Below are 15,644 nucleotides of genomic sequence, written 5' to 3'. Positions count from 1 at the left end.
TTTTTTAGGTCCAATTCCTTCTAAAGGAACACTGGCTCATTATATGTATACAAATTACCATCCAGAAACTTGCAAGTTCTTACCAAAATGGAATATAATTATGCGCTATGATCCAAATTTGCAATTTCCAGATGACGGTTCTTTCGATTGGGGAAAGATCCTTCATTTACGAGACTGTCTGAAAAACAATGGCTCCAAAACATTCCAAAAATCAATGGGAAGCGTACTAGAACTGGTACAATGAAACATCAAAAAGGTGTACACTGGCGACACACTTTATTCGAGCTCGGCTAGTCCCACGAATTCGGGAATACCCGGGTGTATTGAGGTTTGTGACTGTTTTCTGCCCGAGTGCATTGGGTTATTTTTCAGGCAGGGATTGAAGCATTTTATTCCCGCTGGCTGCAATACTGCACAGTATATATATATATATATACTGCATTACAATTCATGAATTTATGCCATCTGGTAGACACGCGAAGCATTGCAGCCTATTAAATCCTAATCATTATCATTTAACAGATCAGCCGCCCATCAGCCAGGCATGAACCCAGGCTGGGAAGGCAAACACAACGGGGCTTGTCAGAGGTGAGGAGCGGCGCATTCCAGGTATCTGCCAGGTACATACTGGGTATTTGCTCGAATAAAGTGTGTCGGTGCAGTACAAATCTCAGGTTGAGTCTCAAGGACTTCTTAGATAAATTAAGTATACAATTAAAAGGTAACTGAACAAAAATGAAATGTCACAAAATGTTAAGGGTGCACCCATAATTCTCTATCCTAGACTCCCATCACAAACACGAACTAACCAACACCAGTTTCATGGACAGGGCTGAGGAAGGTTTGGTGTCCATGGAAAGAGAGGAGGACAATGAAGAGACAATACAGGAAGACCACCTGGTCTTTGCCATTTTTCTAATCGGCCCGGTCAATGGAAAAAAATGAGTGTCCCCATCATACTGGCCAGGCGATGAACTCCCTTAACCAGACTGACTTTCTTCCTCCTACTAAATTTCCACCTCAATCCAAATTAAAGGTAGAAAGAATTCAGCTGACATCACCCAGAACTGCAGTAGCCTCACGCCCCCCCCCCTTTCTACTTTTCTGAAAGCTACACAGAAATATGTGCAGTACATACTCCAGACATGAACCATTAACCCAGAAACAAGTTGGCTAGAAATCTAAAACGGTAATTTCAAATTAGTTTTAAAGAAATGCATTTATACAAATTTTGAAAGTATTCAGATTAGTTATAATGATAAGAATAGAAAAGGAAATTGTTATTAAATTAGTTTTTGCAGGAACAATAATTGTTTGTTTTCTCACCATGACTATATATTATATAATTATATTATATTATATATATATCAACATATATCAAGGTTATCAACAATATATTCTAACTAAGGAGGATATTAAAACATACAGAACACCTGCAAGCTCATATTGAACCCACAATATAACCACAACATATATATATATAAGCATATAAGTGTCACAGAGGAGTGCTACTAAGCATGGCAATATATATTTAAAACCAGAGACAGAACATGACACACAGACAGAACTCAGTGCACATCCAATGAAACTTATACATGGTACAGTGCCTAAATATATATATATATATATATATATATAGATTCTTTTTAATAAAATGGTCTTTTAGTTTAACATTTTGGCCAAAGTGTTGTAAGCCCCTGAGCAACTACACGGCAGACCACATCTCAAGGGTTCCTAACACTAATATAAATTCTTAATAACCTGTGCATTACCAGGAAGAATGATTTATAATAAATCTGTCAAAATTAGTTACAAAGTTCTAAGTCTGGTTGAAGCTCTTATTAACCTGTACATTACCAGGAAAAGCACTCTGTATTAGATTTGTCACAATCAAACTGTAAGCAAGCAAGATCCCCTGAGAGTGGGAGATGCAATGGAGTGAGCTTTTAACCATTTAAAAGTGGGCGAGGTGAGCTTCAAACTAGGGAGGAGGAGCCACCCTCCAAATCAGCCATGACCAGCTGAACAAGAATTGTAAAACATACAGAACACCTACAAGCTCATATTGAACCTCCAATATAACCACAACATATATATAAGCATATAAGTGTCACAGAGGAGTGCTACTGAGCATGGCAATATATATTTAAAACCAGAGACAGAACATGAAACACAGACAGAGCTCAGTGCACATCCAGTGAAACTTATACACGGTACAGTGCCTAAATATTTATGTATAGATATCTTTTGAATAAAATGGTCTTTTAGTTTAACATTTTGCTTACAGTTTGATTGTGACAAATCTAATACAGGGTGCTTTTCCTGGTAATGTACAGGTTAATAAGAGCTTCAATCAGACTTAGAACTTTGTAACTAATTTTGACAGATTTATTATAAATCATTCTTCCTGGTGATGCACAGGTTATTAAGAATTTATATTAGTGTTAGGTACCCTTGAGATGTGGTCTGCCGTGTAGTGGCTCAGGGGCTTACAACACTTTGCCCAAAATGTTAAACTAAAAGACCATTTTATTCAAAAGATATCTATACATATATATTTAGGCACTGTACCGTGTATAAGTTTCATTGGATGTGCACTGAGCTCTCTCTGTGTTTCATGTTCTGTCTCTGGTTTTAAATAAAGAGGATATTACTCTGATAAATACCACTGACATTGCACATGCATTCAATGATTACTTTGTGGGGTGTGGTACTAACTTATTAGCAAAACGTAACCCAAACCACAAATATGAACCTCATTCTGAGAGTACCCCTATAGCCCCACCCTCTCCCAACACTGCTCACAATTTTCAATTTGTCCTAGTATCCGAAGAGGAGATTACACAAGCACACCTCAAATTAAAACTAAGCAGCCAATGTGGACTTGACTTACTGAAATCTAAGTTCCTAAGACTTGGTGCCCTAGCCATTGCCAAACCAATTGCTTCCATAGTCAACGCTATTCTGTCTGCAGGCCATATCCCTAAGACCTGGAAAACTGCCAGAGTTGTCCCAATCTTCAAAAGTGGTGACAAAAACACTGTCTCTAAATACAGGCCAACCTCTATTCTCCCAATACTATCCACAGTCATGGAAAAATGTGTTCACTCCCAATTAAGCGATTACTATATTAAGACAAATTTCCATAGCCAATTCCAATCTGGCTTTCGCCCTAAACACTCCACTGTAACTACAGTACCCGGCTAAAAGTTTGCAATGAAATCCAGTACAGAATGGAACAACACACTGGTGCAATATTCCTAGATTTTGCAAAGGGTTTTGATACTGTTGATCATGTTATCTTGCTTAACAAATTCCAGTGCTCTGGAATAGGGAAGCATGCTTTAACCTGGTTTAATTCCTACCTATCAGGTAGATCCCAACATGTGTCTATCTCAAGATCTAACTCCAACCCCTTGGATATCATCTGTGGTGTCACGCAAGGCTCTGTTCTGGGTCCCCTACTCTTCTCCGTGCTCATCAATTATCTTCCTACAGCTTGTAAGGGAGCTTCAATACACATGTACGCAGATGACACAATCTTATATGCACACAGCCATAGCCTCTCCAACCTTGAACACATATTTCAATCTGACTTTTTGAGACTTGATAATTGGATTTCCAAAACCAAACTGTTTTGAAACACTGACAAGACTGTAACAATAGTATTTGGGACCAAGGCTAAATTTTTAACGCTTCCAATGACTGAGCTCCATATCAGAACCAACGCTAATACCACCCTAACTCCTGTTATTAGTTTTAAATACCTCGGCATTAACTTCCTGATAAAACATTTTCTAAATAAATAAAAAAAATATTATATACACACACACACACACACACACACACACACACACACACACACACACACACACACACACACACACACACACACACACTTGAATTATATTTACTGTATACCACAGTATATCAGTGACTATCTTTAATATGAATGTAGGTTCCTTGTTTGCCGATTTTGATATGCACCATGATATGCCTTAAATGTGGCATCTTACACAAGTTTACATGCCATTGTTATTACTATGTCTGCATAGTACTACAGATGATTATTTGCAGGGAATAGACCTGCTTACAGTAGTTATCCAGCTATATTATTCAGCCCTTCATGTATTTTACCCCAAAATAGGCTTTTTTGGTTCCACCGATTTTTGTGTTGTATCCTGATATGCCTTAAACGTGGCATTTTGTAAGGCTGATTACACAGGACCCTGTGTCACTGCTATTGTTAAATTTGCATACCATCACAGGTAATTAGCTGCAGGGATTATACCTGCTAAGATATATAGCTTGATTAATCATCTTCCTTGTAGATCATACAAGTAAATCTGGACATTTTTCAGTGTCTGCACAATGGATTTTATATACATCAATTATCGGGGCAGGTTTGTTTAACCTTGTCTCCCATTGTGTTGCATGTATCTTTGCTGAGTGTTCAATGCTTTTTTGCTATGGTTACCTTGGGGGTTTTCACATATATGGGTTCAACATATTACAAGATTGACCATTATTGTTGGAACAGTAGGATTAAAGTGATACATGGTACTTTCTAAGTGGCAAGAACTTAAAGAAAGTGATATGCTGTAAATGAGACATTTTTGCAAGCCACACAATTGCTATACAAACTTGCTTATCTTGTCTTATAGATTATCAAACCTGTTTCAAACCCACTTATATGAGTTACCTTGAAAAGTGTTTTACTACACTGAGTCTACTCAGGACTCATTAACATCTAAAGTGCTTATACTTATTATGCATAACCTGTACTATTAATCTTGTGCTTATCAAAGGTAACTACCAATTCAATAAGGTCTAACTCAGACATATGATACACCCACATTAACTTTGGGTGTGTGTATATTTATGGATTATTTCATTAACTTAATATGATTGGTTACCCCTCACTTTGAACTATCGACCAGACAGGTCTATTGGTTAAACACCTTGAACTGGTATTTTACTTGTTTCATTTTCACCTGCTTACCTTAAGTGCCAATTTCTTTTAATTTAAATTAGATTAAATTAAATGTTATGTTTTAAATTAATTACATGACACAATTCACTTGACTTTAGTGCGCCAAATAAAGAGTTCTATCTCCAGTGCCTCGCTACACTAATTTTATCTTGTACGCAGTTCTCCCAGGCAGCACATAGTCTTCACAGGATAGGTTTGAGCGGGACCATGAAATATCTACTATAGAGTGGGAATGATTGCTGAAATGAAAAAATGTTGGTATGCGCCAAGGTTTACTGCGCGTGGTCAGCAATATTGCAAAACATGCCCCATGTGTCGCGCACACAATATAGGCAAAGCAGTTAAAACCAAAACAGGCTGCACATCACCCACCGTGGGGACCATTTGTAAACCTGCAAGTTGATTTTATACAAATGCCGAAATGTTGTAAATATGAGCATGTTTGTTGTACTAGACATTTTCTCTAGCTGTGTTGAAGCCTATCCATGCAGACACAATTACAGTATGCAAAAAGTCTTTTAAGGGATTTGATCCCGAGGTTCGGAATTCCCTTAACCATACACAGTGACAAGGGAACTCAGTTTACCGGAATTATTATGACAAAACTTTGTGAGGTACTAAAAATACATCAAAGATGTCAATGTGCATATATCATCCTGAGAGTGCAGGTGCAGTTGAAAGACAGAATGGTATCCGCAAAAATAAACTTGCCAGACTGTGCAGAAACTAATATGAAGTGGTCTGATGCACTTCCTCTTATGAGCATGCACTCAACATGTAACAGAAAGACTGGACTTTCAACTCATGAGATTCTAATGGGGAGACCTTTCAGGCTCCCAAACCCCCCTTCCCATTTCAATTGAATGCCACTGTCTAACCATAATTGATGATGTGGCTGTTTCGTATTCTAAATCGTTGCTGACATCTGTCAAAACCTTTCATTCACAGGTGCGCGAAGCCTTGCCACACCAGGCCCAGGAAGCTTGACCATGATCTGCAACCCAGTTATTGGGTTCACGCGAAGGTCCACAAAAGAAAGGACTTATTGGTAACACGCTGGAAAGGTCCATATCAAGTCCTACTAATGACCAGCACTGCAATAAAATGTCAAGAGCGAGATGCCTGAATATACGCCTCCCACTGTGAGAGGTCTTCACTATAGACCACGCAGGGTACTTCTTCACCACCTACAGCACCTGACAGTACATCTCCTCCTGGGTCCATGGATAAAGAAACCCAGAGCATGTATCTTTTTGTCATTTTTTGAATTTCCAAAAAACACAAACACTTTTTATTTGTTAAAAATTACATATGTGTCCAGACTTACAGTTTTCCGTGCCGCAGACGAACAAATTCCATACAACATACAACATACTCGTGTCTCGGAAAACAGTACATTTAGCAGGTTTTTTTTTCTGTACGTGTTTTGATTTGTTTGGTAAATTCCCCAAATCACTATTAGCCACGTTTGACTAATAGGGATATTGGGCATTCGTCTTGTGGAGGAAGGGGGAGGGAAGGGGGTAATTGCCCTGAGGAGGGGTGTTAGGCCTCCCGGGTGGGGTGGGAGGGGTTAACCCCTTCATTACTTTAGCAGTTAACCATTAAGTTAATGAAAAGGGTAAGAAATGTAGTCTGGTCTGTCTCTTGATGACGTAGATAACCAAAGATCGGTATCTATACCACGAGGGGGAATAATATAGGACCATATTCGGTCATCTACATTAAAGGGGTTGGATAAGACATTTAAATGTCCTGTCCAACCCGCTTGATGACGTAGATGACCAAATATGGTCCTCTAGGGAAAGAAACCTTTTCCCTGCCAATGAGCTGGAGGCTTCTGTGACTGGATATGAACACACAGCACCACCCTGCTGCAGACTCCCCGGGAAGCTTTTTCACGCACTAGCACTGTTATCTCCAATCTGATAAACGTACAGTCCCGGTAAAACGAAAGAACCGACACACAGTGTTTCAATCCTTCCGCCTCAGTTTATTAAGCAAAGGGTAAAGATTTTTATACAGAAAAAAGAAAGGTTTGGTTAGAGGCGTAACGTAGGTGTAACCTGGGTGTGGCTTGGGTTAGAGGCGTGATTTATGGGCAAGACATATTAGTGGAATGATTTTGGGGCGTAATTCTCCCAATAAAGGCACTGTCTAAATACATAGCCCATGCATTGTCTGTTATCAAAAAACCTTGAATTTCTCTAGCAACTTTGTTAGACGATTTTACCTCTCTCAGAGAACCAGTCTTATTGTTTACTGACTAAAACAGTTGGAAACTGACAACACAAAAAGTATTTTAGCAAGGAAAGAGGAAATGTATTTTGGCAGAAGCTGAATACATTAGTAATTATATTTCAGCAAAAGGCTGACTACAGAATCTTAACAGGTTATGAACAGACAAAATGGATGGTTTAACACAAATGCAGTTTCTGGCCTTACCTACTGTCCCCAACATCTAGTGTTCCACCTCATGATGTAGAAACTCATACTCGGGCATCTACATCATAAAGGGGCAAGACAGACATGGAGACTGCTTCAGAGCAGAGCTTCTCTGCGTAGCTCTTCAAGACTGTCCCTCTTCCGGCTGATGACCTGGGAGGATTAACATATAGTTAATCCTCCCATGTCGCTTACTTGTTTTGGGGGCGTGGTCGCATGCAGCAGCAATGCTGTCCGTTGGCCGTGCATGCGCGCGGCACTGAGAACAGTAAGTATGGCCAAGGTATGAAAAATGTGACTACAATGCTTTTTCACTGTATGCTAACAAACATAAAATAAAACAAGTACAGAAAACTTGACAAGTTTATAATGCCTGTGATTTAACTTATTTACAGTACCTTATGCACACTATAATACTATTTATGAATATTTTACATCTCTTGTTGTTATATTACTTGCTGTAAGATGCACATTTTCTGGGCTTGATATATAACCACATTGAATGAATATTTTTTTTTTAATGTCTAATTTTTTCATTTTATGGGAAGATTAATATTCATTTTAAAATTATATATATTATATAAAGCACCAAATATAAAAGCATAGAAAAATGCTTATACAGCACTTAGAACACTAGGTGGCTTCAGTAGCCTGATGAAAAAAAAAAAGAATGCAATTGTGTCATTGATTCACTATTGTATTGTAAAAAAAAAAAAAAACAGCCACAATTTGCTTATACATACTTTGATTTTTAACTACTTTGTATTTTATGATAAAAATCATTTTAGCAAACAACTTTATCAATAATATTTTGCACATTTACAGTTCTATATTACAATCAGAAAATAATGCAGGCTGTACAGTATGTATATTTATATAATGCCATTAATGTATGCAGCGCATTACAGAATTACAGTAGCAATACAGTACGATACTGTAATGTGCAAATTTTTTGAAGTCAGTTAAACAAGAAATTAACAATTGGAGTTACGGAGTCACCGACCTACAGGGCTTACAACCAAAATGGAATAATGCACTAGGAGCACATAGAACACATCTGAGGGGGAGAGTACATTCCTACTGTTCCTGAACCATAGGGGAAAAGAGCAAAATGCTGGGGCTCTGGGAACAGTAAAAAATGTCGCTGTCTGTGTGGGGTCTGTTCTTCCAAATGGGTTCCCCCACATGGAGATTTCCCGCTGCCAGGGTGATGCTGGGGTCAGGATTTTACGGCTCCCGCTGGCAGTGCAAACAATTAGGCTGAGCTCAGACAGAAGGCGATGCGACGTGCGAGCGCTAACGTGCGCGCGCACGTCCGCCACAAATTTGGGTTGTGCGGTGTGAGTTTTCAAACTGAAAACTCCACCGGTGGCAAAGTGCAGCGTTGTCGTTGCGACATTTTGCCGGCACAACCCAAATTGAAATTTGGAGCTACAGTCGCGTGACGCGAGCTAGTTCAGCCAATAAAGGTGAACCAGCTCCATGACGCATTCGTTACACGCCCCCGCCACGCCCCCAAACGCCGCGATCTGCCTCCTGCAGTTTGAGCACAGATTGCTGTGCTGCAGGAGCGAATGGCAGGGGCGCGAACGCTAGCAAGTAGGCGTAGCAGCCTGTCTGAGCGAGCCCTTAGTCTGGCTTCATCTGCAAGGGCATTGGAGTGTGAGGAGAAGCAAGCCAACACTACCCCCAATTGAAATCACCTGATTTCAGGCATGATTTTGGAAATGGGGATAGGTCCGAATTGGTCAATGTTAGGGGGGCAAAGAGTCCCACATGTGGAGAGACAAAAGTAAGTAAGGTTTCAGATGTTAGCGTGCTGTACAAGTAAATGGAACAGAGAGGAGACAATCTTCAGATGTAAAAGTGGGTGGAAGACTATAGAGCCTTGATGGAAAGAATCATTGTATAGCTAATACAGACTTTGATAAGGTTATAAGCATTGATGAGATCTCAGGAGGAGAGGTACATCTGCAAGACAGACAGATAATTCTAGCAGCTGTATTTTGAAAAGATGATGAAGTAGGGAGGAAGGCCAGACAGAAGAATGTTGCAATAGTCAAGTCGGGAGAATGTGGGCCATGCATTTGTATCTTACCTGGACCATGCAGTCCCCTGGAGCTGTGGCCCGTTAGATCCAGGGACCACCTGAGATATTTGTTGTCTTTTTTTGTGCCAGTTTTGATCAGTGCAGCCATGGATAAAAAGACCCAATGCCATCTGCTGATGATGTTACAACTTTCTATTGGCTGCAAGAGCAAGTCCCGACCCCTGCAATTTTGTGTGCTCTTGGTATGTATTTTAGCCTCATGCCCACACCTGCTCTTCGATCAGTAAATGGATGGACTCCAGAGGTCGGCAGAGATTATCTCTGGTGGACCCCACAGTAAAATGAGATTAAAAAAAAATCTCCAACAAAAAGTGTGAGTAGCATGGACTACTGCTTATGTAATAATAAATAATAATAGTACAGCCCTGCTAGTTTTACGTAGCGCTTTGTAGAGACATTTTTCAGGCACAGGTCCCTGCCCTGTGGCGCTTACAATCTATGTTTTTGGTGCCTGTGGCACAGGGAGATAAAGTGACTTGCCCAAGGTCACAAGAAGCAGACACTGGGAATTGAACCGAGCTCCCCTGCTTCAAACTCAGTGCCAGTCTGTTTTTACTCACTGAGCCACCCCTTCTCTTTCTGTGTCACCCTCTGATACTTATGTGGCACATGATGCAGTTCTAAAGGACTGTATGCTACCTCAAGGATGGATACACTTTTCAGAAACATTATAAGAAAGAACTGACTCCAAATTAGGTTTTAATGAAAGTAAATGTATGCCTAATTTCAAGACAATGGTGCCTGCATTGTGTGTGTCTGCACAATGTGCCATCGGGAGCAATAACGTCTGCTGCTGTACATCTGTAACTGCATCTTTCCACCACTGATATCTGATTAGATTGCCTGCCATTTTAGAGAAAATCGGACTTAATTTGTGAACATCCTTATGTGGAATCTAAAACAAACTCATGTTTATTGCCTGGATATTTAAATATTCTCCTAAATTGTACTCAGTAACTAGATATTAAGTCAATTTAAATAAAAAGAGAGAACTTCTAATAACTATGTGAATTAACCTTCTAAATCCTTCATCACAGCTAATGTATGTTAATTTAATGTTATGTTCTCTAAAGCAGGATTAGCCTCTGTAATACAAGGATCTGTTATTTATTATGGAGAGCAATAATAAAGCATGAACACATGTGTTAATATCCCTAGGTTTAAAATATGTGAGATATTGTTTCTTAAGCCTAATGTTAAGTTTTAAAAAAATAAATAAAACATAAATAACAATTCCTGTTTTTTACTTATTTTTTTGGGGGGGTGGGGGGGAGTAGCACTGTAATGTTATATATCATATTAATTTAAATCATTAACCTTTCCACTAATGCTTTTGGACAATATAGTATCACTAGTGATAAAAGGACAACCAGTATTGCAGCTCCTTTAACAATCATTTTCAGCATTTTCAATAAAGAAGTTAACTCGTGGTCTTGTCGAATACGAAAAAGTGGCATAAATGTAAAAAAAAAAAAAAAAAAAAAAAAACATAAATTATTTACAGGTCTGTGATGTTTTCCTAAAATGCTTCATCATTTTCAGGCCAAATGTTCTGTAAAGTTTGTGGTCTTTAAGCCAAAAAATTAGAACAGTTTCAGTAAATATGGGACAGGTTGTTTAATGTACGAGAGGTATTTGGACTACATTTTTACCCACAGGTATTAGGAAGTCTACAGAGCAATTAAATGTTCTCACAGTTGCTTCCGATCAGGATGATAAAGCGAGCCTTCCCAAAACCTGGGCACGCTTACAAAACATCTTGCATGAGAAAAAAAAGGGCAGACGTCCTTAACAATAGCTTTAGAAAATGACCCACCTTGCACTTTTATAACAATCTAATAAACACGCATTGGAGAAGTAGTCTTGTTGCATTCATAGTGTGGACTTCTAATAACAAATGTGCAAATATTAAAGTAATAGGTTCAAACTCCCAACAGCTTTGGTACAAATCACTATTCCTCGTCACCCAGACAAAATAAAAATGAATAATACTTATTTTAGTATAATTAAAGTGCAATAAAACATGATATTATGTTAATTGAAGCAACGTAATCTCAAGGGCACCCCGAGGGCATTTGAAATTTATGAGCTGGCCAGCTGTCCGGCATCTCTAATGATCCAAGGCCCAAACCATGAATTCTTGCAGCTAAATCTACAAAGACAAACTTAGAAGATTGTTATAAAGTATAGCCAAATCCACAAAACTCTGTTAAATGACTTAACATGCCATTAACCTAACTTACTTTACTACATGTCTTCAAAGGCCAATAATGTAACTTTAAGTCATACATTCTCCCATAAATAGCAGTGCGTTATCTATGATGACCATTAATGAAAATAAGATGCAAAGGTGGCGTTATCCGGACATTGAATTTAAACAAAAAAAACGCCATATTAGTTAGGATATAGCTAAACTTAGTGTTATTTACATCCAGACCCTGAAATATAGCAGTGCTCTGCTGGAGAGAAACGGTATAGAGGTGAGAGGAGATGAGAGATATCTCTCAAGTACACCTAATATACGTGGGAAATAAGATAATTTGAATATGAAAAGTATATTCAAATGATTTGAATTAGCGTATTTTCAGGTATATCTCCACGTGTTGTATAGAGGAACGTTTTAGCAGGAATAAAAGTCAATGGTTTACAAAATGAGTCTCCCTCGCTACAAAATGTTTCATTTATGAGCAAAACCATAGTGTGTGCTACTGTACATCATCACATTATATTACACTTGAATGTAGTCTCAGATGCAGTGGTAATCTGCAGTGATTCCTTTTGCTAATGCAAGTGAACCATTTAGTTACAGTGGTGATGCCATTAAAAGTCACTAACAACTCTGTTATTCCATTTGAACCTATTAAGTAGAGATTTGTGTGCTCACGTTTAAATATATATATATATATATATATATATATATATATATATATATATATATATATATATATATCTATACACACACACACAAACACACACACAGTATACGCATACTGAAAATCAATGTAAAAATATGCAATCCTATGCAATATCAAAGTTCAGCACAAATGAATCACATTCTGGAATAATATTGCAAATAAAATCCCACATTTAACTGCTCTCTCAGTCTTTGGGATGAATCAAGTCTTCGAGTTTGTATTCAACATCATTTCTTAGCATTCATTTCTTGTTCCTCATTTCACAAAATCATAACTACTTAATCGCAGCAAAGGATATAGGTTAAATCTAGATTTTCACATTTCATGTGTTTAATATTTTGTTATGCCGGTGCACTTCTCTGAACATGGATTATTCTTAGAAGAACCACAGTGGTTTTCATGTTCATTTAACATAGTACATTAAGTTTTAGGCATGTGTCAGGGTTTGCCTCCTTATTTAACCATCACATTTGAATGACAATGCTCCCAAACTCTAAAATCCTGCCCTCTCTGATGTCATTCAGTTTGCATGGACTGCCTTGTGTATAATCAATCAGCATGAATTAGCAGACCTACAGTACAGTATCATGACTGCGATGTATTTCATGGTACAGGGAATTGGTAAGTGGTCAAGGTGGAAATGTATTCCTCAAAGTCTAAAGACTGCAAAACGAGGGCAATACTGTTACATTAAAGCTGTATCAGATTTCAAACTAGTAAATACATTGTTTTCATACTGCATCTAAGATGCTAGTTGTAATAATGTTTAATAACTAATATCTCTGCTTTAAAACTACATGTCCACACCTTCAAATATATTACCATTGCTTTATTAAGTCATCATTTAAACATGGACATTAAATCCTTATTCAGTAAGACTGCAAAAATCATATGGGAGCCAACAGAATGAGTTTTATTTGCAGACCCTCCTTTTTTTTTTAACATGCCTACGTTTTAGCACATTCCTTCAACAACTGCAGAATTGTGTTACATAAAATAATGAACTGGGGAAGTACTAAGGGAGGGGGATTATCTCAAGCAAGTCATTTTCTATTATTGGATTTGAACAGTAATTATATATTTTTTTTAACATGATTACATTCATTTGTGTTTTATATAATACAAATCCAAAACATTCTTACTAATTATGCTGCATAAAACAATGAACTAGAGAAACAAAAACAAAAAATAAATAAATAAGCACCCACAGAGAGGACTGATCCACAGCAAGATATTTGCTCTGCCAAATATAAAGCCTAATGTCCTTCTGGAATCCTGACCTACTTTGTGCCATGTATTGTACTGTAGTTGTGAGTGTTAGTGAGTGCATTTGAATTTACTAAGCCTCACCCTTGAATTATTTGATCTCTTGCTAAACAACATTTGCACAGTATATTACTGAAGTGGTAAAATAGGCACCCCGAAAAATAAATGACGTCTGTATTTTTTTGTGTACTTTTAAATGTCTTTAAAGTCAATGCTAAAAAGTGACTGTATTGGATAACTGCAAGTATTTTGCTTGTTTTTATGTACTCAAAATCCACATTATGCACGTATATTTCTGTTGTATTTTTCAACAAGATTTACACAACACGAAAACTACAGTATCTCCTTCAAAATGTTCAAATCAGAAACAGGAACACACGTTTCACATCCAGAAATGATCCAATATTGGCAGATACTGCTGAAGCACAAAATACTTAAAAACCATATTGCACCCTACCTTTATCAACCATTCTCTTCATTTTAGGATATCTCTGTCTATGCAGACTGAAGATCAATGTAACAAAAACAAAAAAAAATACAATCCTTGGGAATTTGAAACTTCTGCAAAAATTAAATCACACTGGAAAAAATATTGCAAAATAAAACTCCCCATTCAACTGCAGTCTTTGGGGTAAAAAAAAAAATCTTCCAGTTTGTATTCAACATCCATTCAGAGCATCCATTTCTTGTCCCTCATTTTCCCAACATCATAATTACTTCCCCAACCAGCACATATTAAGATCCACCATTAAAATGATGTTAATTTGCTCTTGCAGCGTTTTCAGATGCATTCACAATGCAGAAGTGCTTTCTCTTGAGTTCTTCTCCCAGGCGTTGTGGTTGAGAAATAGCTGGTCTTTCCCTTCCACGGGACTCAATGGTAAAGCAGCTAGAAGGAGAGAGAAAAAAAAAAAGCAACGATGAATGTTTTATGGAGCTGGATCAGGGATTGAGAGGTGATGAATGTTTTATGGGATCATGTGGTTTGACGTGAAGGGAATCAGGCTTGATCCGATTTACAAGAGAGGGGAGAGCAGATGGGAGGGACAGAACACAAACTGGAATAATGAAACATCGCAGGTGATAGATTTTTTTTCCTCCTTCAGAAATAGAGATCTGCAATACAAGAACAAGTGTAATGTCAATCTTTAATTAGTTACCTTCTAGGAAACAGGTGCGTTTTAGGCAGGAAAACGTGTTACATGTTTGGTTCACATAGTTCAAAGAGTGTTGGCAAATTACAAGGGATACTGTAACTTCTATCCCAGCTGCAAAAACAGGATAAAAGTGCAGGGAAAAAACTGCACCAGATTTATAAATATTAAAAAAATGCCATAGCCTTTATTTGCATTAAATTTCTTTAGTAAATCAAGTCTATTTTTTTTGCTCTATTTTAACAGTTGGGAAACACTAAAACATAGCCTCCAATTAAGACCTATAATTAAAAAAAAAAAAAAAACATGTTTATTAAAGGAAAAACGTAATAGCTTAAATGTATTTTTTTTTTAAATCAAACTGTTGCTGGTTTTTTTTGCATATGTTTGTCCCCCCCAAAAAAGTTTTTGAAGCAGAGAAGCTCTGCCTATATATTTTTTTTTTAGACAATAAAAATAACAGAGACCAAAAAATAAACCGGTTTTGATATCTATTTGAAATTAATAAAGTGAAAACTACCATTAATAAAGAAAATAAAAAATGTTATTATTAAATGAAAACTAGTACACGTGTAACACCCCTCCCCTCCTCGGATTACTATGAGCAACTAAGGAGTTAAGGCCCCTAAAGGGTTAACTGCATGGGTTGTTGCAAAGTAGTGCAGCAGAGATTTAGTCACGCCCACCTTCCAGAAGGTGTTCATCCTTTCAATTAGTATAGAACACTAAGGGGCCCATTCACTAAACTTCGATAAGTGGCT

At 37.7% G+C, this 15,644-nt stretch overlaps 1 protein-coding gene across 3 annotated transcripts in view; it reads right to left on the bottom strand.

The window, feature by feature from the left end:
* Positions 1-14,728, bottom strand: part of LOC142465108 (reticulon-4 receptor-like) — a 116,634-nt gene extending 101,906 nt beyond the window's left edge. For all 3 annotated transcript variants that reach the window (XM_075569029.1, XM_075569030.1, XM_075569028.1), the window contains exon 1: positions 14,187-14,728. Coding sequence is in view for 1 of the 3 variants with exons in the window: in XM_075569028.1 (XP_075425143.1) it covers positions 14,187-14,208 (22 nt within the window). In the remaining 2 variants the exon portion in view is untranslated. The remainder of the gene's footprint in view (positions 1-14,186) is intronic.
* Between the last annotated feature and the right edge of the window lie 916 nt (positions 14,729-15,644).

The sequence above is a fragment of the Ascaphus truei genome, chromosome 13, assembly GCF_040206685.1.
Source record: "Ascaphus truei isolate aAscTru1 chromosome 13, aAscTru1.hap1, whole genome shotgun sequence".
Taxonomy (NCBI): Eukaryota; Metazoa; Chordata; class Amphibia; order Anura; family Ascaphidae; genus Ascaphus; species Ascaphus truei.
The sequence above is the reverse complement of the archived record's forward strand: the minus strand, read 5'-3'. Positions and strand labels throughout refer to the sequence as shown.